At 46.1% G+C, this 26,062-nt stretch overlaps 3 protein-coding genes and 2 non-coding genes across 13 annotated transcripts in view; 3 read left to right on the top strand and 2 right to left on the bottom strand.

The window, feature by feature from the left end:
* Positions 1–7,970, bottom strand: part of TRIM66 (tripartite motif containing 66) — a 61,003-nt gene extending 53,033 nt beyond the window's left edge. Inside the window, exon 1 of the mRNA XM_086678033.1 lies at positions 5,379–7,970. Within this exon, the coding sequence (XP_086534159.1) occupies positions 5,379–5,430 (52 nt within the window). The 5' untranslated portion in view covers positions 5,431–7,970. The remainder of the gene's footprint in view (positions 1–5,378) is intronic.
* Positions 7,971–8,046: 76 nt separating this feature from the next.
* On the top strand, positions 8,047–11,317 carry RPL27A (ribosomal protein L27a). Its single transcript, XM_025927889.2, has 5 exons — positions 8,047–8,144; positions 8,539–8,602; positions 9,045–9,120; positions 9,794–9,968; positions 11,145–11,317. The coding sequence occupies exons 1-5, from the start codon at positions 8,142–8,144 to the stop codon at positions 11,271–11,273; spliced, it is 447 nt and encodes a 148-aa protein (XP_025783674.1). The 5' UTR covers positions 8,047–8,141; the 3' UTR covers positions 11,274–11,317.
* LOC112866218 (small nucleolar RNA SNORA3/SNORA45 family) lies at positions 9,300–9,429 on the top strand. Its single transcript, XR_003224074.1, has one exon. It is a non-coding gene; the product is annotated as a small nucleolar RNA SNORA3/SNORA45 family (small nucleolar RNA).
* LOC112866217 (small nucleolar RNA SNORA3/SNORA45 family) lies at positions 10,891–11,021 on the top strand. Its single transcript, XR_003224073.1, has one exon. It is a non-coding gene; the product is annotated as a small nucleolar RNA SNORA3/SNORA45 family (small nucleolar RNA).
* A 6,221-nt stretch (positions 11,318–17,538) lies between the features above and the next one.
* The window catches only part of DENND2B (DENN domain containing 2B), a 178,466-nt gene continuing 169,942 nt past the window's right edge, over positions 17,539–26,062 (bottom strand). For all 9 annotated transcript variants that reach the window (XM_086678036.1, XM_086678039.1, XM_086678035.1 and 6 more), the window contains 6 exons: positions 22,222–22,399; positions 21,880–21,921; positions 20,884–20,995; positions 19,887–20,126; positions 18,920–19,006; positions 17,539–18,295 (listed from right to left, as the gene is read on the bottom strand). In XM_086678036.1, the coding sequence (XP_086534162.1) occupies positions 18,261–18,295; positions 18,920–19,006; positions 19,887–20,126; positions 20,884–20,995; positions 21,880–21,921; positions 22,222–22,399 (694 nt within the window). In that variant the 3' untranslated portion in view covers positions 17,539–18,260. The remainder of the gene's footprint in view (positions 18,296–18,919; positions 19,007–19,886; positions 20,127–20,883; positions 20,996–21,879; positions 21,922–22,221; positions 22,400–26,062) is intronic.

Here is a 26,062-nt window from a genome sequence, read left to right as displayed (position 1 = left end):
TTTCCTTGAAATGACAGGCTCACTTCATTTTTGAGAGCATATTTGCCATATTCTCAAGTCTGAATAACCACAGTTTGTCTGTCAGCTGTTCTCTCAACTAAAACTGGTGTTGTACAAAAAAAAAAAAAAAAAAAAAGGCTAGTTCAGCTTGCAACTCAAATAATAGTACAAGTGCAGTTCCTCACCCTGATAAGTAGAAATGCTTTATGCACACTTCCAGTTTCTTCACAAAGAATATTAAAATGATGCATATTTAAGGACTGGAATTTAGTAAAATATTGCCTACCTCATCATGGACACACCTAAGTGAAACTGGCTTCTCCCTTCTCCTCCTGTCCTTTACCTTTTCCTGCGAGTGCCTAGCAGTGAAGAATACAATGACTTCTACCAGCATCTTTGGCTTTTTACACACCACCTTTGGCATTTGCTTTGGCACTATCAGTGCAAATGCCAATCCAGTGAAAAGGGCAAATAACATTCTGTAGTGTTATGAAAATGGTTTTGACTCTGGAAACTTGTGATCCTGTGGACACTTGTGAAAGAGTCTCAGGGACCATCACCATCCCCACCCTGCCCCTGCTTCCTGCCATAGGTCTACAGACCATACTTTGAGAACTGTTGCATTAGGCTTTAAATGACAACTCTGGGAGGGGAGGGTGCCTGGGTGGCTCAGTTGGTTAAGCATCCAACTCTTGATTTCGGCTCAGGCATGATCTTAAGGGTTGATGAGATCACCCTGCATCGGGCTCTATGCTGACGGTGCAGAGCCTGTTAAGATTCTCTTTCTCCCTCTCTCTCTTTCTTTTCCCCGCTCATGCTCTCTCTTTCTCTCAATAAATAAATAAACTTTAAAAATAAATAAATAACAACTCAGGGGATTCAAAGTGGACATGGCTTTCCAACATCAGTGGGCACTACTCAGGGTAAGAATATAAATAAATATTTCACTTCTGTCTTAGAAGAGCAACTGAAGTAACTCAGAGGGTAAAGGTTAAATTAAAGGCACAACCAAACAATAGAGTCTCTGATTTGAGAGTAAAGGGGGACGGTCAAATGACCTCTCTTCTATCCCCTTCCTCTGGCTGCTTTCCACTATGTCTTAGCTCTTCCCTCTCCTTCCTACCTCCTCTGACCTAGGAAAAGGGATAGAGTATGGCAGAATGTACTTAAGCCAGGGGTAGCAGATTCGAATGCCTATGGGAGCCAGGCATGTAAATAGCGAAGTGCTCCACCTAAAAGAATATGGGTCTCAGGGCGCCTGGGTGGCTCCGTCTGTTGAGCGTCTGACTTTGGCTCAGGTCATGATCTCGCGGTTCATGGGTATGAGCCCCATGTCGGGCTCTGGGCTGACAACTCAGAGCCTGGAGCCTGCTTCAGATTCTGTGTCCCCCTCTCTCCCCACTCCACCCCTGCTTGTGCTCTGTCTCTCTCTGTCTTTCAAAAATGAATAAACATTAAAAATAATAATAAAAAGAATGTGGGTCCACATAGTTTTTCAAAGCGCCAGAAATCCAAATTTTTACTTAAACTCTAAAACATTGGCAACTAATTAAAATTTAAAAACATTGGGGCGCCTGGGTGGCGCAGTCGGTTAAGCGTCCGACTTCAGCCAGGTCACGATCTCGCGGTCCGTGAGTTCGAGCCCCGCGTCGGGCTCTGGGCTGATGGCTCGGAGCCTGGAGCCTGTTTCCGATTCTGTGTCTCCCTCTCTCTCTGCCCCTCCCCCGTTCATGCTCTGTCTCTCTCTGTCCCAAAATAAATAAAAAACATTGAAAAAAAAAATTAAAAAAAAAAAAAATAAATAAAAACATGAAAACAGGGGTGGCTCGGTGGCCCAGGTGGTTAGGCATCAGACTTTGGCTCAGGTCATGATCTCACAGCTCCTGATTTTTTTTTTTTTTAATTTTTTTTTTTCAACGTTTATTTATTTTTGGGACAGACAGAGACAGAGCATGAACGGGGGAGGGGCAGAGAGAGAGGGAGACACAGAATCGGAAACAGGCTCCAGGCTCTGAGCCATCAGCCCAGAGCCCGACGCGGGGCTCGAACTCACGGACCGCAAGATCGTGACCTGGCTGAAGTCGGACGCTTAACCGACTGCGCCACCCAGGCGCCCCTCACAGCTCCTGATTTTGAGCCCCACATTGTGCTCTGGGCTGACAGCTCGGAGCCTGGAGCCTGCTTCGGATTCTGTGTCTCCCTCTCTCTCTCTCTGTCCACCCCCCTCCCCGCCACACACACACACACACACACACACACACACACACACACACACACACACACTGGTACTCTGTCTCCCTCTCTCTCAAAAATAAATAAACATTAAAAAAAATAATAAAAACTTGAAAACAGCATGAGTCAAACAAAATATACCAGTAATCAGCCTGAGACCTCTGCTCTAAGTCGTGGAACCAGGAAACTAGGACTAAATGAAACATCATGTGAAAGCCTGGAAGGACAGAAAGCCTCACATATAACATTACCTTGCTCACAAATCACTTCCTTTTAACACCCCACAGCCTGATCTGAGAGTTTCTGTAGCCTTGCCAAGGAATGGCAGAGCAAGTCATTCCATGCCACATTGGGGGTAAGAATTTCAAAGACTGTTCGCACGGGTAGTACAGAGCAAGTGATCATCAAAACAAGATTCAGTTCAGGAGGAAAAGAGGAGAGAGACACACTAGGCAATGAGAGAACACCCACTCGATGCTAGACGGTTTGAACGTGATATATTATCTGTTTACTTGTATACTGTCTATTTTAGACACAGTCCTAGAACAGAACTTAGTCTTTCTTGTTCACCATTGTCCCAACTCCTCACTGCCTGGCACATATACATAGTGTCTACACACAGTATGCACTCAATAAATATTTCTAAAATGAAAGAATAAATCTCAGTATTTTTCATTAGACAAACAAGAAAACTAAGATCCAAAGAGAGTATGTTGTTCATTTAATATCATTCAGCTAGTAAAAATAGAGGTAGAGGGGTGCCTGGGTGACTCCAGATTTCAGCTCTGGTCACGATGTAGTGGTTGGTGGGTTCAAGCCCCACATCAGGCTCCGCACACACTGACAGTGTGGAGCCTGCTTGGGATTCTCTCTCTCCTCTCTCTGTCGCTCCCCTGCTCTCTCTCTGTAGATAAATAAACTTAAAAAAAATAGGGGTAGGAAATGAACCCAAGCTTCTATGTTCTTTCTGCTGATTTTATCATCTGAAATTAAATTAAAATCCAAATATTTAAGCCCTTCCTTGTTGTGCTATTGGATAAACTGTCCTCTAATATCCTAGAATTCCTCTCTTCACATTTTGCTATTCTGAGTTTAATGGCAGCAAGGTTTTCCACCTTAGCTTGCAACAAAGCTTCTAGGAATACATTTTCCATGTAGTATAATGAAATTTTTAAAAAATCTATTCAACAGCGTTAGGAAAGACTCCTGGAAATTCCTAATCTTCAAATTAGATTATTTTTACTTTGTGTTCAAGAAAACCCTGTGGCCCTATGGATTTTTCTCTAAATACTATATTGCCATTTATCAAAAACTACTGATAAAGGCAAAACAACAACAACAACAAAACCCCCCGAGCCTGGTGTAGCTGAAAGTGGTAACTATACATGCTGCTGGTGCATAAATTGGTACAATCCATTTGGGGAAAAAAATAGCATAAAATGAATCATAAAAATGTTCATACCCTATAATACAGCAATCTCACTCCTGGGAATTTACCCTAGACAAGCTATTCAATAGAAGAAGAAAAAACACATACACACAAATGTCCATTGCATCACTGTCTCTAATAGCAAAGAACACAATAAGAACAACAACCAAAAACACAAAAAGAAACAAAAAAAAAAATACAGGAGAAAATGGCTTAGTAAATTACAGTACATGCTGAAGATAAATCAGTCTTAAGATATTAAAAATAATAATCATGAAGACTGAGTAGTGATACAGAAAAATGTCACGCTATTAAATGAAAAGCAGAATACAAAAGGATTTGTATGCATGATCATCAGCTTTGTAGATAGCTATGTCTCCACGTAGACAAGAGCTGAAAGTAATATTCAGACATAAAAAAGCATTATAAAGTGTTATCATTTGAGATGTTTATACTTATATTTTTAAAGATTTTCTTTAATGTTTTACTGGATTTTCTATTACATGCTATTTTTAAAATCCTTTCTGAAATACATTAGGATTTCTGAGTTTTTCTAGAACTCTCACTTAAAAAGAACAGAAACCCTAGGGCGCCTGGGTGGCTTAATTGGTTGGGCGTCCAACTTTGGCTCGGGTCATGATCTCACAGCCCGCTTCGGGCTCTGTGATGACAGCTCAGAGCCTGGAGCCTGCTTCACATTCTGTGTTTCCCTCTTTCTGCCCCTCCCCCGCTCACACTCTGTCCCTCAAAAATAAACATTAAAAAAAAAAAAAAAAAAAAAGAACAGAAACCCTGGCTCTTTCCATCTTAAATTAACAATCCTTTACTTGAAAAAGGAAAGCAACATAATCTTTCCAAATGTCCAAACCTAAAGATGGAGAGCAAGAAAACAAGGTTGGATCTACCCAGGCTGTTGTTGCCATGTGAAGGACTGCTAAGGAACTCAGGAACCCAGAGAGGAGAAAAAGAAAAGGGGACCACCAGAGCCCTCTTCAGGGTGGGGTGTGTTCATAAGGTTCCCTAGAGAAAGGCGTGGGTTCCAGAAAAGGTCAGCACCACATTTACCTGTCTCGCCAGGTTGCTGTCTGGCATCATCTCCCTTCTGCTCATTTCACAGATATTTTCTGAGGCCCTGACTCTCTGAGGGAGCCCATATGCCTGAGATGTCACAAGACCACTCTCTACTTCAGAAGAGATGTCACAGAGAAGCAGGCCTCTCAGAGGTCATGTCTCAGCACTTTCCGTGTGCCTGGTGGAGAGGGACAGGTTACCTAATGCCTAATGTCTGGATGCTACTCAACTTTGCAGATACAGAGCTTGCTGTCTCAGAGCTGGTCAGCCTAGGGAAACTGACCCACATTGACAAACCACACATGAGCCCTTAGGAATGAAAGGGAACCTGCTAGAAACCAGAGCCAGACAATCACCCAGGGAATTCCCTCCACCGTGATAGGACCATCAATGAGAAGAATGTTAGGTGAACACAGAACCCAACACAGAGTGCTGGTCCACTCGGAGAATTTCCATTCAGATGGATGGCCTGAGGGATAGGATATAGCTCCTCTATAACCAAAGAACCTGGCAAAACTATCCAGAAGCAGTGCCAATTACCCAGAACCCTACCTATACTCCCTGAACAGTATTTGTCCTGGCTCTAGGCCCTCCTCACAAGACACTTGATGGTTACCTTTCATTCCCAAAGCTCTGCCCAGCTTACCTCCATTCACAGACCATGTTCCCAAGGGTAGTTTCCAGGTAGCTCGGTTCATCCCTTGTGCACTTTCTGGCCAACTTCAATGTCAAATACAGGGTGATCTCTTCTTAGACCTTGCCCTCGACTCTCAAGACCCCGGTTTCTGCTGGCCACAGGTAGTATGTGATTGAGGACTGAAGGAGTGATGAAGACCATAATGCTGTGAGGTCAGAGAGGGAGTGGTCACTGAGGTAAAAACAGATCTGGAAAGAGAAGACTAAAGGCTAGGTAGGCCCAGGCTCTGTATCTTGGCAGCTCTGTAGCCACCGGTAAGTCATTCAAACTTCTGTGCCTCAATTCTTTCATTCTCATTCATAAAATGGAGCTGGTAGTGTTGACCTCTCAGGCAGAAGCAATTTGTAAGATTGCAAGGTGTATTTGGTTATTATCACTCTGGACTGGAGTGTTCTGGGAAGAAGCAGAATATAAGGTGGGCCCTAAACGTTGAGGGAGATTCAGGATATCTGTTCAGGAATAAGATGAGCAGTATAGGCATGAGAAATGGCACCAGCACAGGCAAAAAGGTAGAATGTATGTAGCAAGTTTGGCTACAGTAGAAAGCTGGTATAAGAGGAAAAGCTGAGGTTGGTTTGGAAAGGCACATAGGCCTTTCTGTAGGTAATAGGGAGCTACCCAACTTTTTGATCAAGTAAGTGAAAGGATGAAAGTTATGTTTTGGGAAGATTAACCTGGCAGAGGTGTGAAGGATGAAGGGACTGGAGGAGTGTTAGAATGCAGGCAGGGTGCCACAGGAGGATGCTGAACTCAGGATAAGAGACATGATGAGGGTCTTAATGAAGGCAGTGTCATGGGGGCTTGAAAGGAGGAAGCAGATCTGAGATAGAGAACAAACGGATATGGTGACAGTGTATTAGAGGAAAAGGAGGCTCGGGAACAATTTTCAGGTGTCCATGACATCACTATTTAAGTGGACATGAGCACCACTCACCAAGATACAGTATAAAGGAGAAGGCACCGGTGAGAAAGGAAAATTGAAGTCTTTGAATATGTTTACCTAGTTTGTCTGTAGAATGTCCAAGGAATAATAATCAGAAATTAAGTAAACACATGAGTGTGGAGCTCAGCAATAACATTGTGAATTGAAGCCACCCAAAATAAATTCACCCAAGAAGACTGTGTATTGTGAAAAGATAAAGAGCAAGAACCGGAGGGTGAAAAATATCACTACTTGAATGGTGCATAAAATTAGAAGAACCTGAAAAGGCTGTGAAGTGGCCAGAGAGACAAGAAGAAGGCAAGAATTTCTATAAAGAAGTGAAAGAGGTAAAGTACAACAGAGAGAAGTGGTATGAGGAATAGGAAGAGTCCATTCAACTGGTATTTGTTTAATTGATGCTTCGAAAAAGAGCAATTTCATTGAAGTAGTGTAGCTGAGGGCTAGATTACAGTGGATTAAACAATGAATGGGAAATGAACAAATGGACAGAATTTGTAGACTTCGCTTTTGGGGGGCTTGGCTGTAAAGGAAAAAGCCAGGGTAGCAGGTAGAAGACAGTCAGGGAGAATTTAGGATATTTAGCTAAAATATATTTTAGCTGACAGGAATGGGGCAGGGAAAATAAATACACACACAGAGTAATTGAAAGAATGGGATTTCGAACACTGATTGAGACTCGAAAGAGGGCTCTTCCAGTTAGTGAAGACAGGGAGGTGAGAGTAGTTACATTCGGTCACTTAATAATTTGTTGAACATGCACTACATGCCAGGAACTGGGAGTGCATGGATAAAAGAAAATATTCCTGAGCCATTAAGGAATTTGGTCTAGTACGGAAGACAAATGTGGATCAAGAATTATATAAGAGCTATGCACTTGATTGTGTGAGGGCACAAGTGGGGAAAGTAAGCAACAATGATTGAATGGGTCAGAGAAGTTTCACAGGAAAAGAGACACTTGCACTGGGCCTAAGTGAACAGGGATTCTCTAGTCCAGGAGAGGAGGTCACGGCCATGTCAACTAGGTTCAGGTGAAAATTCAAACTGGGTGGTTAGAAAAAGTATTTACAGAGTCTGTATAAAAAGGACCATAAAGCAACCAGGTATACTGGTGCCTGAAGTATATCAGATTGTTCAATCTGTGGAGGCCCAGAAGATAGCACAAGGGCAAAGGAGGAATTAAGACCGAACGCCTCCCTGGAGTGTAGGTCAGCAGGTGCCGGTGGGTGGTGGAGACATCTAGTGAAAGACTCCAAAGGTAGCCGAGCGAGACACCGGTAAGCACGCTGAGGATCAAATAGCGTCTCGCGAATCCTCACTGCGGCTGGGAGACAAGAGAGCAACCGCTACCGCCAGGGCCGAGCAGACCGCAAGAACGGAGTGAGACGCGTTGGACGACTCAGAACTGGGGCGTCTGACGGGTACGGTGGCCTAGTCGGGTTCCAGGGCCAAGTCACCGCGACAGCTTGGACCACACAGCGCCCCAAGCGCCGGATTCCGCGAAAGCTCTCAGCCTCAGAGCCAGAGCGAAAGAAGGTAGCGACCAGCACGACTCCCACACGTCAGGGCCACTGGTATTTCCTGGAGAGGACCAGGACACCCCGCAGAAAGAGGCAGGGGCCAGCCTTGTAGTCACGCGAGACCCGCGAGACCCAAGAGGCCCCGCCCAAGGCCGGGTCTCCCTGGCCGGAAGTGAGTCTCATTGGCTCCGCCTCCGTTGTCAGTACCGCGAGATTTCGCGGAGCCCTCCCTCTTTCTTCTGGGCCGCCGACATGGTAGGTGCTTATTTTCGTGCTTCCCCGTTGTTGCTGGTTCAGGCCGCGAGCTGCACTCGCGTTGCACCCCAACCACCCACCCCTCACCTTAGCCCGGTCTCCCAGGCCGCGCATGGCAGGCCTCAGCGCAGGGTGCCCGGTAGGGGCCTGGGACCTTGGTGCCGCGTGCTCCGCTCGGAGTTTGGGTCTCTGAGACACGCGGGCCGGCGCGCTTGGGCGCCGCCCTGATGAGGCCGCTTGTCCCCAGGCCAGTTCGTAATATCAACTTTGCTGAATGTGCTACAAAGCAGATCTTAATTCCCCAGGCCTACAGACGCCTCGCAGACGGGCAAGTTGGCCCCCTGCCACACCTACCTCCCTTTGGCCTTAATACCAAGCACCTTTTTTCATACAGCCATCCAGACTGAGAAAGACCCGGAAACTTCGGGGCCACGTGAGCCATGGCCACGGCCGCATTGGTAAGTGCCGGCGTCCCATCCCGGTCTGCTTTGAACTCCCTGTCGGGTCCTTAGCTAGCCAGGAAGTAGGTAGGGTAGAAGTGGGTTAGCTTTGTGTGGTCATTCGGATTAAGTTTGAATGTTAGCTGTTTTTTTCTTTCCCCTGTCAGAATTGTCACCAGTACTCCATTTTTAGGGAATTTCACATCATTTGGAGGAATGAATGAAAACTGGGGCAAAGTGCTGAATTGATTGAAGGCATGGAGCACTGTGGATAGTGCTGTGATGTGGAACACTGCATAGAGATGTTTCACCTGGAGTTTTGAAGGAATAGCAATGCTTAGAGAGGTATTGTAGACTGGGAACAAGATAAGTAGAGATGCAGAAATGTGGGGAAATGGTTTTGGGAGAAGAATTGAGGGGCTGGTGAGGGTATGTTAACTGTAACTTTGTATTCTTGCAGGCAAGCACCGGAAGCACCCAGGAGGCCGGGGTAATGCTGGTGGCATGCATCACCACAGGATCAACTTTGACAAATAGTGAGTGCCTCTTAGCTATACTGTACTTTTCACTGGCACTGGCAGTCTGCATTTAGGGGCAGAGGGCTGCCCTAGAACACCTTTAATGGGAAGCAAGCCTCTTACCACTCAAAAGCCTTGTCTGTTCCTGGCTTTTACCTTTCACCAGGTTACCATTTGATGTGAACTGAGAACTTGTCATCGAGGCTAGAGTCACGCTTGGGTATCAGCTATTGCCTTGGTGTGCTAGAGTCCTCGAAGAGTAATTGCTCACCTTATTCACTGGCTGTGACCCTCATGGCATAGTCAGTCACCGGGTTAGTGACATGCATCAGATTAACCTGTATACCTGTTAGATTCACTTATTCCCCCAAATTTGCTTAGAAAACCTCTATTCTAAGAATGTGTTGATTTTCCATAATATGCTGTCAAGTGAGCTGGAAGACCTTTAGTCTTGGCACTGCCTCTTACTTTCTAAGTGACTTCTGGTTCCATGAAATAAGGGTAGTTTTTTACTCCTGAACATCTTTGGAGGCTTTTCTTAAAGATTTGTTTTAATTCAGCAACGAATGGGGTACCTGCTATTTCACTATAATCCACCAGTGAACAATTTACACTATAACCGAGGGAGATGGACCGTGAGGATGGTAAACGTCACTAAAGGGAGATCATTAAAGTGCCCGTCTCTTCCCAGTCATCCAGGTTACTTTGGAAAAGTTGGTATGAGGCATTACCACTTAAAAAGGAACCAGAGCTTCTGCCCAACTGTTAACCTTGATAAACTGTGGACCTTGGTCAGTGAGCAGACACGGGTAAATGCTGCCAAAAACAAGACTGGAGCTGCTCCTATCATTGATGTGGTGCGATCGGTGAGTGAATATTTGTTACCTTTATATGGTCCTTGCGTCTTAAAATTCTTCGTAATCTAATCTACTTGATCTCCTGCCTGGAATCCATACCCAGTTATCTACTAGACAGTTCCACCTTTTTTTTTTTTTTTTTTAATGTGTATTTTGAGAGCAAGAGATTACTTGCATGCAGGAGTGGGGAGCAGCAGAGAGAATTCTGATGCGAGGCTCAGTTCCACAAACTATGAGATCGTGACCTGAGCTGAAATAAAGAGTTGGACACTTGACCGACTAAGCCACCCAGGTGCCCTCAGACTGGTCCACCTCTTGATAGAATTGTCACAGCTAACTCACCAAAATTGAGCTCAATTGTGATTCAAGCAAAACATTGGAAGAATAATAATCTTTCCAGTCCCTCATTCATTCAAGTACTTGTATTTGTTCTTTCTTGAATGTTTTTCCAATCCATAATTTCATTCCCACTGTTGCCCTGATTTGTACAGGTTTGCATTTCTGGCCTGAGCTTTTGGCAGTATGTTAACTCAACTGGCTCTGGTCTGCTTACATGAGGCACAGCTCTTGAATCTTTATTCCCCTTACAGAATAAAGTCCTAATATGTTTGGTTGTTATTTAAGGAGCTACATTATCTGAAGAGATTCCCACCCACACCCCAAAACACTGATGATGACAAAGGATTTTTGTATATCTTTTTGGAGCTCTGGGCGTAGCGTCAGCTCCCATGGGTGTGGAGGTATTCTAAATCTTAAGGGGGCTTTCAATTAAGTTTTAAATCCCTTTTCCCTGTGTAACATCACTTGAGCAATTTTCATGGTCAGGACTTCTTGGAATACTGCTGGGAATGTGGTTTTCCCTTTCTTTTTTTTTCTTTTTCTTTTTTTGTTGTTAATCAGCTAGTAATTGGAGAGGGGAGTTTGTGCTTTGCCTGAGGCTAGAGTCACATCCTGACACATCTCTTGTCCTGGTGTGCTAGAGTCCTCAGAGAGAATCTACTGGTCTTGATTCACTGGCGAGGGCATTCTGTGCCCCCGGTAGTGCCCAGATCAGAAACATGCCCTCCCAGTTCCTAGATGGAGCAGATTGGCAGACATCTTTCTTTATACGCATCAGGGAGTTGGTACCTGCAATGGTGTGTGTTATAAACTCTTTTTTTTTTTTCTTTTTCCCAATCTCTCCAGGGCTACTACAAAGTATTGGGAAAGGGAAAGCTCCCCAAACAGCCTGTCATCGTGAAGGCCAAATTCTTCAGTAGAAGAGCTGAGGAGAAGATTAAGGGTGTGGGGGGAGCCTGTGTCCTGGTAGCCTGAAGCCACATGGAGAGAGGTTCATTAAATACTAACAACTGCTTTTCTCTTCTGGTCTGGGTGTAAGTTCTTTAGCACCCCTACCTCTCTTACCTGTACATTTGAAAGCCATGTAACAGATCCAGGAGTAAGGGTATGAGGGCCTGAGCTCCTTTGCCAACTCAGAAAATGTGCAAGAGATAGCACCAGTACTTAAAAGGACTTGGCCCATTACCTACCTTGAACATTTATAAAGTGAGAATATTTGTTGATAGCATATTTGTGTATCTTAGAGTTGAAAGGCCTGTTCTGCATTGTATACTCTGAAAATACAGTGAGTGGGAGAATACCCTTAACTGTCATGCATGGCTCACAGGGGGGAGATTCGGGATTTTTGTGTGTGGAGGGGTTTGTTTTGTTTTGTTTTGAAGTAAGCTGTACACCCAGTGTGGGGGCTTTAACTCATAACCCAGAGATCAAGTTGCATGCACTACTGACTGAGCCAGGCACCCGGAAAGAGGAAGACTCAGTTTGATAGGCACATTTTAAATAGTGAACAATGTGTTAGGATTGAAGCAATTGTGAAAGATGTAATTCCTGAAACTAAAGTTTTTCCTCCTTGGCTCCCTCATCTTGTACCACACTGTTCTAGTCATAACCAAAATCTTGAGATGGGGCCTACCAATCTGAATGTTAAGTGCACCAGGGCTTTTACACATCAGAGTGGTTTGGAATCTAGAAAGCCTGTGTCCTTGTGCAGAGGAGTCGTAATGTTCAAAGAAATACATCATGAGATATTAATGATTCTGGTCTGAAATGTACCTAGTATAGAATTTGGGAAATCCTAAAAGCCAGAAGCTGGAATCAGGTGAGGATTTTGCAGACCCTCAAACATAAGGAAGCATAGGGGAGCAAACTTTGTGGATTTGGTTAAGAAAAGTGCCAGGAAGGCTTTCCTCCCTTGTACAAATAACTTTATCATTTGGATTTGCTTCTTTGTAATAGTCCTGATGAAGATAAAACCCATGGGTTTTCCCATAGTGTACCTATAAAATGGAAGCTGAGGCCATCAGTTTAAACAGGTTATAGTTGATAAGAGTAATGTTTAATTGATTCCAAATAGACACTGAAGATCCAAAGATGTATAAATACAGTATCTTAAAAGATTGAGATGAAGTTTGAGATTGCAGTCCAAACCATAACAGCTGTGGTGGCTTAAGTTTAGTCCAGTTTTCTCATCTTTAAAATTGAGGATTGTGTGGATTAAGTAAAATGGAAGGCTTTACTAAACCTTTTTGACAGGGAAGCAGACAAGAAAAGCCCCTTGGTCTGATTAAGTCAAGGCAAAATGATCAAAGCAGAGGAAAGAGCATACATGCTTACCAACTTGGAAAACTTAAGCAAGTGTTAGGTGGGCAATAAGCATTCAAGGGAGAATGTAGTTAGGGAGTGGGCTACAGTGGGAGAACCAAGGAAATAGGAATGAGAAAACAAAGTAGGATTCACAAGACCCAATGGACAGGACTTGGTGATTGGGTGAATTGGGGTAGGGCTGACCAGCAAAATGGTTAAGCCTGGACAGGTTGGGTTTAGTGAAAGATAGATGAAAATTAGTTCCTTAATAGCCAGGGTCTTTCTTGGAAATTCATTATTTGTACCATGTAGCCTCACTGTCCATAAACAGGATGGGGTTGAGTGGGATAATACTCCTTCCAATCCTGTTGTAAATGGACATCCTGAACGTGAAAGTCCCTCAGCTATTTTAAGTCGAAGACAGTTGAGGTACCAGACCATGTATCTGGCCTGGGAAGGGCAGGGTCAGTTGCCTGGTTCATTTACTCAAGCATCTACAACTAACAAGTTGGCAGACGCTTTGATTTCTTTTTGCAGGTGTTATGCCAAGGAAGCTAAGTGACCAATGAAAAGCCATACGTTCATGTTCCAAGCAGACCTGTAGTGACCATTTGGTTCATTTGATGGGACCAAATGCAAACATTACGCTGTGACTTTGTTTCAGTTGAGTGCAAGGTACCACTGCTTAGATTAACAATGGTCCACGCGGAGGTAACAAAATGTTGAAACTGCCAAGCTTTGAGCCTGCCCTGTAGGCACAGAGGCCCCTACTGCTAGGTCTCTAGTAGCTGATATATGTATATAGAGTTAACGCCCTCCCATACATGGGGAACAGAATTTTGTCAGGTACCCCTGTAACTCCCATTTCCTTAAACCATTCGTTTACCTATTCAAATTGTGAAAAAGTGTTACCAAGCACATAAGGTTAACAGCTAAATTTTCCATAAGCTTGAATTGCCAAGGAGATAACTTCCGGCCTAAGGTATGTGTGCTTTAAATATATTTTTATTCAAACCTCGAGGCTGTAGCTATAACAAGCTTTGTTGGCAATAACGGCCACATAATTGCAAAATGGGACCCCGTTATCAAAATCTGCTAAAAAGAATTGTTTTAAATTCAAATACGTGCCTTCTGGCTGGGTAGGCTCAGCGTCTACATCCGCCTCCACTGGAAGGGAGGCTAGGGGGATGACAGCCAGAGACCTGCAGAGGTTGGCACTCCCGTGCCTGCCCTCACGGGCGTACACCGCCCTACCTTGGCGACGCCGTCATTCAACACCCACGTTAGGCAGCTCTACTCCTTCAGCCCCTGAGAACTACTTCCGGAGTGTGTGAAGTTCTGGTTCCGGGGTCACGTTGACCTTTACCACTCCTACGGCCGGAAGCCCTTTCGGCGTCTGCTCAGTTTCAGTGCTCAGCCAGTTCCGGCAGGGGGCGGGGGCGGGCCGCGCTGCGTCGCGCGGCCTGGAGACTTTCCCCTGCAAGGCCGGGGTGGGGGAGTTAAATACCGGCCCGCTCCCGGGGGGAGTGGGCCCCTCCGGGGGGGGGGGGGGGGGGGGGCCAGCTAACCTCACAGCGCTTTAGATCCTGCTTCGGCCTCACTTGCGTTAACATGGCCTTTATACACGTTAGAAGGGGAATTTCCAAACTTCTCAGAATTAGTTTCAGTTTTCAAAAAGATGAGCGCCGGCTATGTTCAAGTTACTTTGGGTACCTGCTTGTACACACGCGGGAATATTCTGGAAGAACATAAAACTGAGCCGGCATTTCCTCATGAACTTTGGGAGAGATGTATGTTTTGGTAGTTTGAGTTTCTTGCTTAGCCAAATGCATATTATTTACATATTAAAAGGCAATATAAATGGACAGAAAATAATTTGAAAGCTACCAATAGCTTGCCAGTACTGAAAAGTAGTATTTTCTCTTGGTCTAGAGTTTTCATGACCTTTTATGTGATACCCACCACCACCTGCATAGGCAAATAAACCTAAGATGTTTTGTAATGCATACCACCACATTATCTGGCTCAAGAAAATAATTTTGTGTATCATCCTTAAAAGTGTTAAAGCATTCATTATGCTTCATTCTGGCTCTTTTACTTTTATTCCCACTTTAAGTTTTTTTAAAAAAATAGTTTATGTATCTTTATAAATAAGTCATTTTGGGTACAAGGTAAGTTACAAGTCTACATGGGAAATAAAGGGTATTATTTTTAACAAAAATATAACTGAGCTGTGATTATAATCAGAGTGATTTTTTTAGGTCTCTAATTTCACACACCATTCGATGTGAGCCAGAGTTGGAATAATACTGTTTTCCAGGGGCACTCCTTCAAAATACTGCCCTTAAGCCCACACTCCTCTCCTCATTTTTGACATTACTGCTTACAGAGCATGGTTACTTAGTAAAGAAAGAGAGAGAGAGAGAAAATAAGCATTTAAAGATATGGGGCAGCCTGCCCTGCTCTACCATACTGATTGAGGAGAAAACCCTGGACCTTTTTAAACTCCAGAATAGAGGGCTGACACTCCACAGATATTGGGGCTTCTGGTAAAGGAGACAGCACTGTATTACCCCTGAGCAACAGACCCAGGGTTGTCAGAAAGGCACTATTTAAGGACATTTGTTCTCAATGGTGTCAATACCATCCTTTAGGGGGTGCAATTTGGAAATAAATGGGGAGGGAAGTTTTTGTCACAGGGAGGGGAAGCAACCAAGCATAGTGCTAAATGTCCTGCCATGTATGGGGTTGATTCCAAACAACAAAGAAAATTTTAGTTTAGATCATTTTACATGTAATAAACTTTTTGTTCCAGTTCATATACTTCTCAGCTTTCCAGGATTTCAAATGCTGTTTAAGTCAATGGAAGTTCGTACTGGGTTTTCTTCAGAATACTACCAAAAGTTGTTCAGCTCTCTTAGTACGTACTCAGTAGAATCTGAGTTACTAATACAAAACACTTTTCTCTGTCTGCATGTGTAGCTACTGCGTTCACAGTAACTCTATGTATAGGTGTGAGCATCTGACCTCACTGTGTCTTCTAAGTGTATCTGTGCCCAAGCATTTACATATTTAAATACATGTTAAAACAAAATACTTTTATTTATCCCTATTTATATTAAAGTTAAGATGTGTTTAGGTAGGTTATATTATCTATGAATTTCATTTCAAGATAGTAAAGGGTAGAGTTAAGAGTATTTGCTATAGAAAAGTAGTGTTGGATGGTGATAGGGTTGAGAACCATCTGTTTAGGGGTCAAGAGACCATGTGAAACAGAGCTTAGAAAGAAGTCCTGACCACTTTTTGGGGAGCCTGGGTGGCTCAGTCAGTTGAGTGTCCGACTTCAGCTCAGGTCATGATCTCACAGTTCATGAGTTTGAGCCCCGTGTCGGGCTCTGTGCTGACAGCTCGGAGCCTGGAGCCTGCTTCCGATTCTGTGTCTCCCCCTTTCTGCCCCTCCCCTGCTCATGCGCTCTGTCTCTCTCTCTCTCTCTCTCTCTCTCTCTCAAAAATAAATAAACATTAAAAAAATTTTTTTTTTTAAAAAGAAGGTCTGACCACTTTTTGTCAACCCCACACCAGATCCCCTGGTCACACCCTCCTCTACATTCCCCCCAGAAATTTCTGTGTCTTGCCCATAATACTCACCATATGGACCTTTGCAGCCTAACCAGAGGCATCATGTGCCAGTACTGATTATCTGAATTAGGATGAGAACTGTGGCCATCGTAGGAGGAAGGAATCCTTTGGGTTAATCTTAGGTATCTTAAAATTTTAAAGATATATAAAAGTTTCAAATTTTCTAAAAAAATCATTTATACCTATATATCATGTGATCTGATCACATCTTGAGGGTTCTTTGAAATCACGTTAAAAAAGAGGAAATAAGAGAAGGAAAGAAGGAGCACCTTTTGGAAATTATTATTATATTGTTAAAGAATCCACTTCTATGACTATCATGAAGCCAAGGACGGTAACTACACTGGACTCTGGACTTTATGGTTATAAGCATTTTTCTCTCTATACCTGGAAGATGCCAAAGCCAACTATACAGTAGGCTTTTTCTGAGAAGACAACTTTGTCTTCCCAGAAGACAAACCTGCTACTTTGCTTTATGAGGCAGTTAGCAACCTCAAGCCACAGACAGGTTGGGACCTGCGCAGACATCAGTGGAAGCAGGGAGAAGGGAAGGGACTCAGGGCAGGGTTTTGTCTCCTGTTTAAGTAGGCCAGGGTGGAAGGAGAGAAAAGCTCTACTCCTTGGTTCAAATCCTGCCAGACCCAAACCAAATTCCAGTGAAAAGAATTCCAGCTGAATGCCTCATCTTGGCAATTTTCAAGGTCTCTACTCTGCGAAAGCGTTGGGTGGGTGGAAAGCCTAAGCCGCCTATATTTCCCACCCTGTTTCTCTTCTTGCTTTTCCATGAAATGTAGCAGAAATTTCTGCATGCAAACCTCGGGTTCCAACAGGAAAAACTAGTCACAGAATGACAGAAGAGCTGTAGGCAACAGACCAGAGCTATGAGCAAGCCTGGGTTGGCTTTTGCTGAGTTTCACCCCACCAATATCAGGATACTCAATCATATCTTAAGGGCTTCATACTAAATAGGAAAATGTTAAGATTCACCTAACAGTGGGGCCAAAAGCACTGAGCATTCTTTGCATCAGTGGGAACATGCACAGAGAGTCTGAACAGTTGGGTTACTGAAGAGGAAAGGTGAACAGAATGATGACTAGGTATCTTCTAAGACCAGTCACACAGTTCAAGCTAGAGAACTTGATTTCAGGGGAGGTAAGTGACTCACACTAAAGCTAAACTCTTAATGAGGTACTCAACCCCCTACATGATGGTGTTTCATTCCTGATTGGCCTATCTCAGCCCTTCCCCCAGGAGAGAGAACTCTAGATAATGAATAAAGCCAAGGAACACATAGGGCTCTGGGCCCAAACAACTGTACACTGTTTATTGAGAACACCCGTAGATGGTGGGAAGGAGGGATGCCCTGTACCGCATCATGGCCACCACGGACTGGGAGCTGGGCCCAGAGATCACTGGCACAGCTGGGGGGTGGAGGGGTGGGCTTCCCATGACTCACTGACCATCACAAAGGTAGGAGGAACAAGAGAAGGCCAGACCTGAGAGCCTGGTACCATACTGCAAATGGGGATTGATTGGCCTTTGCCTTTCAAAAACAGAGGGTCAGGGGAGGGGACTACTAGAAAAAAATAGAAACTCTAAGATTAAAAAAAAAAAAAAAAAAAAAAAAGTCCTGTACAGAACAAGACAGCATCTGCACTCCAGGGCCCAAGACTGGCAGCAGGGACCTCAGGCAGGCAGGCCAGGAGCCTCCAGGGAAAGATCAGTGGTTCGGCTGAGACAGTCAGCTGCACATAATTGGCTAGTCGCCAGCACCCAGCCCCTTGGGAATATACAAATATTTACCAGATTCTCTTTGCTTGTTACAAAAAGAGATAAGAAAGCTTACAGCAGATTATTTACAAACAGTATCCTGGGATATCGTGAAGGCAGAGGTGGGCTGGCTTGGAAGGTGGGGTCTGTGGGGGCAGAGCAGCCACAGTTGGCCCAGAGGGTCCCAAGCTGGCCCCCTCCACAGGCTCCAGGCTCTGCAAGGCACTGGACTCTTACTGGGAAAGGGGCTTAATTCTTCTTGTGGAGGAACTTCATTTTGTTGCCTGTGGGTCAGAGAGGGCAAGAGTGAGAATGTTTCATTATCAATTCTTCCAATAGCCCTAACCCTCCCTCTCAGTGGGAGACAGGATTAGAAAGACTGGACTTCAGCTGTGACAGAGCTGATTCAGGGCATTGAAAATATGCTAGAGCTCTAACTAGGGCACTGGTATCAATCACTGTGGGGCTATATGGGCAAGCTATTTAGCTTCTTTGGCCCCAATTTCCCTTTAAACTGAGACATTCTGTGATTCCATGATTTCATTGGCTGAGCTCTTTCAAGGGAGTGGAGGTTTTCAGAGAAGGACACTCTAGCACCTCGACTTCTGTAGACTCCTTTATGGCCTAGAGAAAAGCTCCCTGCCCCTAACATCCTCATATTCACTCAGGAAGGAGTACACTGAAAAAGACCTGATTTATGTAGGGATCTGTGGTTTCTCCTGGTTCTGCAGTTTGGTAAATGTGGTAAATGGTCTTGGAGCACTGGGCTGGGAACCTCTTCGCCAGGGGATCTCTTACTGTTCGGTCTACAGCCCCAATATAAATATCCAATGATGGTACTGGTTTAGAGAAGTTTGGACACAGCCTTCTTGCTGAACACCCATCTCATTAGTGACCATGCTTCTTACCCAAACCTCGGAGAAACTTATTCATCCCACTCTGTTCAGTGTCTGGGAGTTCCTCTAAATACTGCTCCACTCGCTGCTCAAAGAGGCCTGGGAAAGAGGAGGAACAGGGAAGAGAACAGTCATTGCAGGGAGGAAAGGGGAGGCCTATTGCAGGGGATCATGGGCACAGATCCCCAAAACGGAGAAACTGAAGATCTGCAATTATAATTTATGGCAGCATCTTGTTAGAATTCAGACTGTTTCATTGGAACTATAATTAATGACATCTCACTGTGTTCATTGCTGAAGCAAGAAGCCCTCAGTACCTTGGCTCCCAGTGCACATCCCTGGCCCTGAACTGTATTCCATAAGGCAAAGATGCCATTCCTGATTTCAGAACTGGGCACCTTCTCTAGTTGCTCTTAAATCACTCTACTATGTTGTTCCAAAAGATTTGTTAGACTAAATGGGCAGTAGTAGTGGATAGAAGAAATAACAACCCTGAGGTTAGACAGAAAGATCTTGATGAGATTTTATAAAAAAGGTCCTAGAGTGAGCTGAACCTCTGAACGGCGGCTGCCACCAACCTCAGACAGAAAGCTAGCTCAATCTTCTTCAAGGGCTTTTCCAACCTGTGATTCTCAGAACCCCCAAAATTGCTCAGTCTTGTCTTTTTCTCTGAATAAGAAGGGCATCTGAGGAGGGGATGGGCAACCAATGGCATGCCACTCTTGGGTAGAGAGGAGTCCTACTCTCTAACCACGTGGCTCCAGCCTGCGCACAGTCTTGTGACAGCATCTACTGGGACAGGAGCAGAAGAGAGCTCCCTTGGCAGTTTCTATGAGAAGAAAGGAATGTTAGGAGGACTGGCCCTCGCTGATGATACCGAAGAGTTTCCATCACAGTACCTAACTATTCAGCCCTGTAGTAGCAGAAAATGTAGAGGAGAGGGCCCATAGCCCCCAACCCCAAGCTCTTCTGGCCTTACCCTTTGCACGACACTTTCTTAGCTCCCTGTCTTGGATGAAGCCAGCAAACATCTGAGACTCCATAAAAACCTCCAGAAAACGGCGGATGCTCTTGGAGGCCACAGACTTGCGGAAGGCTTCTCGCTGAAAGGCCCTCTCCCCCTTCTCACTCTGGGTCAGGAAGAGGGAGTAGTGCCCAACAGTCTCCACAAAGAACCGGATAAACACCTCTGACACCAGCCCATTGAGGGTATTACATTCTGGAAGAGAAAAGATAATCTTTGAGGTTCAGGTCAAGAATCTGTAATCTCCAACCTGCAACCCCACCCTCCAGCTGGTTTTGTTTCCCTCTCTCCCAAGAGAACTTCCAGCCAGAACCACTTATCTGTTTTTGAAACCTTATCTCTTGTGCTCCTGGCCTTGTAACTAGCCCCTGAGCTGGAAGATCAGAAATGACTGTCTGAACATGGAAGTTGGCAAATATTCACAAGTGAATGAGAGTGGAAATCAGAGACCAGAGGATCTCTTTCCCCACACTCCTCACCCTTGGTGGTTTTCCTGGCTTCACAAGAAGAGGAAGTTACCTCCGTCTCCTGCAGGGGCTCAAGGCAAGGCCCCAGAGGGAGGAATAACTAGTTTTCTGTCAGCAAAAAGAGTCCTGTGGTTGCCACATGTCTTTGGGTTTTCCTTCTCAAACCTCCTGAGGTAGAGAAGAATTAGAGGGAAGAGGGTAGCTTTATAGCCTGGGCCTCACTAGAAGCGCCCCCAGTGTTGTTTATGTTTCTTTGACAAGACACCACAATACTTCTCTCCCCTTAGTCCCATTATTCCCTGAGCCCACTGGTAGTGGGGCTAGAGATTTCTAGGCTAGACTGAGACCAAGGTCCTATATCTGAAGCCTCATCAACCAGAAGGGTCTGGTGTGTAGAAACAGGGTCCCAGTACCATGAAGCCCAGACCCAGAGCAGAGGGAGTCTGGGGGCAGAGCTGATCCTGCCCAGGGCAAGCCTCACTCACCATCATCAGAGTCACTGTCAGAGTCCTGGGAGATCAGTTCGTTCTTCCTCTCTAGAGCCTGCTCCAGAGCCGCCTGTAACTTCCTCGGTAACAGCGTGTCCTCATCATCCATCTATAGGAGACGGAAAACACACAGTGATCATAATCACATCTGACACTGGCTGAGCACTTACTATATGCTAGGCCCTGTTTGAAGAACTTAAATATATAATTTTATTCATTCCTCCCAATAAACCTGATGCTGTTATCAACCTCATTTTATAATGAGAAGCTGAGCACAAAGAGAGGTTAAGAAACTTGTCCAAGGTCACACAGGTAAAAAGTGGTACAGTTGGTAGCATTCACTGGCCAGGACCAGTCAGGGGTTCCTCGCCCAGCACCCTGATCTCTAGTTCCAAAGTGGGAAGCAGAGCTGGTTCAGGGCAGGGAAACTGTGGCCTGGCCTGTGTCTCAGTTATAAGGCTAGGCTGTCCTTCCTGTTTCTGCAGTCTGGTTCCATGTCTGTCTGGACCTTGATGCCTGTCCCCAGGAGTCACAGCTGTCAGTGGTGTGTAACATACTGTACATTCCCAGGGGGTACACCGTGGGCTATGCTCCTTAGTGGAGAGCCAGACTAGCAAAGGCTTTTTGAACTTGACATGATGACTGCAAACCTTGACATTCCCTGGCATTTTCGGAGGCCTGGCCAAGACCATGCAGCTCAAAACTGGCAGAGCCAGAGCTCAAGTGTTTGGACTTCCAGGCCATGCTCTCCACACACCTACACTCCCGTCACACTGGATAATCCCAACCAGAAATGCAGATCCTGTTGGGGTCAAGACTTCTCAGATCAGCCTCTCCCCGCCTTTGTCTATTCTGTGAATATGGAACCCAGAGAGCTCAACAAAGAGGCTACGAAAGTTAAGCAATGTGTGTAACAGTGCTGGGTGTTCTCCAGCCTGCATCAAACAAGCACCCACCCAGGGCAGGCCACATTCTGTGGTGTCCTGCTCTTACCTGTCGGATGAATCGGTCAGATCCCAGATTCACCATCAGTGCCTAAGAGAAAGAGTCATTAGTGGCAGTGATGCAAGGTGTGAGTCCCTGCAATGCCCTCCCCAGGCCTCCAGACCTCCTGGACTCCCAGAGTCAGACAATAGGAATAACTCCAGTCAGGGACAGACCACCCAGGGAGAAAGGATAAGAGCTGGGTAGAGAGGCCCAGAAGCCACAAGTGAGAAGATCCCAGTGGTCTTTCTCCCTTTTTTCCCCCCTCCACCCCTCCCTTCTGGGAGTTTCTGTTCCTTCTGTCCCTTCCTTCCTCCCCTCCTTGCCCAGCTGACTCCCCAGGTGGCCCACCTCCTCCACAGGCAGCTCCTTTAGTTTGGGGAGGGAACTGGAGAGCAGGCCAACCAGGAAGGGTGTGGGACAGCAGACGATGTCAATCATGGAGGCCGGAAGGACAGGAATGAAGGTGTGCTGCCAGGAGAAGGGGTAGAGCAAGGCCACCACAGCATGGGAGCAGCTGGAGAGGGTACTGGTAGACAGACAGAGACAAAGCACCTGAACCCAGGCCCGGCACCTTCAGTGAAGGGGAATTAGAGCCTGCTATGGGTTCAAAACATCCTTTTATAGGTTAAACCTCCCAGTGCAACAAAAGTGCTAATGGAGTTCAGGTCTGGGTCTGCCCCTGCAGGCTGGTGAAGACCCCACATTCCCACCACTCAGGGCCTCAAGGACACTGGTACCACCCTCTGTGGGACTCGACCTAGGAACAGTGATTAAGGTATAGCAACACTTGAACACACAAAGGACTCACCTACATACCCCAAGAGCCACACTAACGTACAGATAGGCCTAACTTAGAGAGGGAGTATCAGCTCAAGCCAGGGAGTATGAGGATAAGGCAAGCAAGAGTTGATCACAAATTCATAATGTGGAAGAACTAGAAAGCCCTCATAGGTCATCTTATCAATTCCACATTTTACAGCTGGGGCCACGGATATGAAGGGTCGGTTTCATAAGTGGCCGACCTAGGACACAACCAGTTGTCCCATCTCCCAGTCCAGTGTTACTTGACTACTCTGCCCTCTATCCTAACCCCCCTCTCCCTAATTGCAAAAAGTGGTCTGACTGAGGACCCCTGACTGAGGTGAGGCACCTGGCACCATTCCACCAAGCTGAGAAAAGTGTCCGCTCCCACCTTTCCTCACCTAAGGTCTCAGTGGGGCCATCCCTCTCTCAGCCTAGAAGGGGCTCCAGGCCTCTAGACCCAGCAGCACTACAGGGCCGGCTATCAGAGCAGAATGACCAGTGCAAGACAGGGAGGAAGAGCTGTAGGGTGCTAGCTAGAAGGAAGTGTGTACTCCCCACGTGAAGGGCCGGTGTGGGGCACTGGTAAACACAGGAGATCCACCCGGCTTGAACAACCCATCTGTTGGGAGGAAAATCAAAGGCTCTCCCCTAGGGACCATATTATAGATGAGAAGGCAGAGGCCTGCAGTCAAGTTCAGTCTTAAACCTGACTTTCCCACTCTGACCCGCTGCCTCTATTGGTCCCACCTATTGGCCATAATAGACTCTACTTGATCAGATCCAGCAGGGATTCTCTCCCTTTCCTAATGCCCCACCAGTAGGAGAACACGGTTCAATCCATGACAGAAGCAAACCCCCTCTTACAGAAGGATCTTTGGATGTTCACAAGTATTTTGTCACCCAGTGCCTTGTCTGGCTCCCCTGCCACCCTATGGACACCTAAAATAGTGCTGGGCCTTGAGGAAGAGACCCAGGTGTCCTGACTCTGACAGCCCTTCCCTTGGGGACAACAGCTCCCCACATGGTGAGGAGAGCCATCCAGAAAAGATGTAGAAAAGGGCTGTCTCAGGGTGGAGGGACACACTGATCTCCACAATCCCCTCCAATGAGCCTGGGTCTTTGGAGGCAGAAGATTTTACATAACCCCTAGGGCTGATCACTGCAGATCCTGTGTATATACATAGTGCATCCCTCCCATATACTCAGACATAAAACTAGACCAGAGGGATAAAGGATTTGTGGAAAACCTAAAATGTGAGCAATGGAACATGAGCTGGCTGGACTTACTGAGCCCTGACCCAGTTCAGGCCTGCATGCCATCACTGGACTGCCTACCCTGCCCCTCTCCAGTCACAGGCAGACCCTGTGCATGATAGACATCTTTTCTAAGATCCAAGAGTGGCAGAACTTGAATGCTGAGCCAGGCAAAGAACAGAGCCTTGGGGTACTTTCCTTCCAGAATGGTGCAGGAATGTGCTCAGAGGCAGGGGCAGCCACAGAAAACAACAGCTCTATTCAGAGTCCTAGTGGAGCTGGGCTATGGGTGGGGGTGGCAAAGATGAGGCCCTGCCCTGAGTGAGGGAATGGAACCTTCAGGAAAAGAAACCTCAGGGTCCAGCCTTCATTAGGGACACCAAGCTCTGGCCAGAGCAGAACCTCACAGCTGGGCAGCCAGTGGCTTTGCTGATGGATAGTGAACCAGGGGGCAGAGAGGTAGCAGATAGGGGCCCCATGGAGCTGCTGTACCTGGCTAGTTCCAGCTGCTGGGCTTGGTCCCTTCCTGAGGACCTGATGGGCCCACAAGATACAAAGAGCTGTGGGATAAAGAAACACTGAGACTGGGGCAGGAAGTGAGGGGCTGTTTTCATTTCTAAGGCTGGCCTTCTCTAGAAAAGTCAGCAGCCCTGGCATTTCCTCCTCTTCCTTCTCCTGGGCCAAGGGTGGGCCTGGCTTCCTGCCCCAGTGCCCTGTGAGGGCATTTAGGGGCCCCTTTCTCCAGCTCTCCTCAGTAGCCCCTCACACAGACAGAAAGACCCCAGGGAGCCTGGGCCTACTGAGGACCAACCAGAAAGAGGATTTTCCTTTTCTCCCCCTCCTATTAGCACCTGGCACGTGGTATGGCACAAAGCAGGTAGGTTAACAAATGTCCAAATGACTGAATTAATTCTACCCATCTAAAGAAACCACTTCTTCCTGTGATGGATTCTTTGACCAAAAAAATACACAATGTGTTGCCAAGATCTCATCCTTTCCCTGCCTGTCCACTCCCCACACATACTCTATGGTTTAAATATTTGTGCCCAAAATTCCAATGCTGAAATCCAAAACCCAAATATGATAGTGTTAGGAGGTGGGGCCTTTGGGAGGTACTCAGGTCATGAGGGTGGGGCCCTCATGAATGGGATGCATGTCCTTATAAAACAGACCCATAGAGCTCCCTCGCCCCTTCCACCACATGAGGACACAGTGAGAAGGCATGAGCTGTGAACCAAGAAGCAGGCCCTCACCAGAACACAACCGCGTTGGTGCCCTGATCTTGGAAGCCCAGACTTTAGAACTGAGAAATACATTTCTGTTGTTTACAAGCCACTCAGTCTGGTATTTTGTCACAGCAGCTTGAATGGACTGAGACATTTTCTTTTAAATCCTGACTGCCTGGAAGAGTTCAGCTCCTTCCACAACACCCCTCCCATGGCCACAACCAGATCTTGGCATCTAGAACTTCTCTACCTGTAAAATCATAAATGTCAACATTTCTGACCAAGACCTATGATCCAACCAGCTCTTTTCTTACTCACCCTAAACCAGCTCCCCTGCCCCACAGGCACCTCCTGTCTCTGGACATTTTTTCCCTTTCCTAGTTTGACTAGACAACCTTCCTGCAACCAGTCTCCTCCCCAGCACCCTCAGTGCCTCACCTTGTCCTTCTCCACAAATCCCCAAGTGCCTGGCCCTGAGTCATGCCAATCAATTGTCCTCTGCAGGTGATGCCCTAACTGGTTCCTCCCTGGGGGGCTCAGCATTACTCCTCCTACCTCTAGTCAGTGCCCTTGGCCCTTCCTCACAGTGGTTCTGCCTAGAATTCATACCTCTCCTCAAACTCAGCATCCCACAGAGATGGCCTTGCCTGCCCTTTCAGAGGAAGTGCAGCCATCAGCCAGAAATCTCCTTACTCTACCTTTCTCCATAAAATGTATCTGTATCTGCACACTTGGCTGGGACAAAAGAACAAATGTCCCACCTCTTCCCTCAGGCCAAGTCCTCCCTTGGGTTCTCAATCCTACCACACCAATACCACAGTAGCTGGCATATACCAGGGCTCGTAAATACATGTCAGATTAATTAGTGGATGTGCCTTCCCCCTCTTCTTCCCCTTACCCTGCTG

Source organism: Puma concolor, chromosome D1 (genome assembly GCF_028749965.1).
Source record: "Puma concolor isolate L17-30 chromosome D1, mPumCon1.1.hap2, whole genome shotgun sequence".
NCBI lineage: Eukaryota > Metazoa > Chordata > Mammalia > Carnivora > Felidae > Puma > Puma concolor.
The sequence above is the reverse complement of the archived record's forward strand: the minus strand, read 5'-3'. Positions and strand labels throughout refer to the sequence as shown.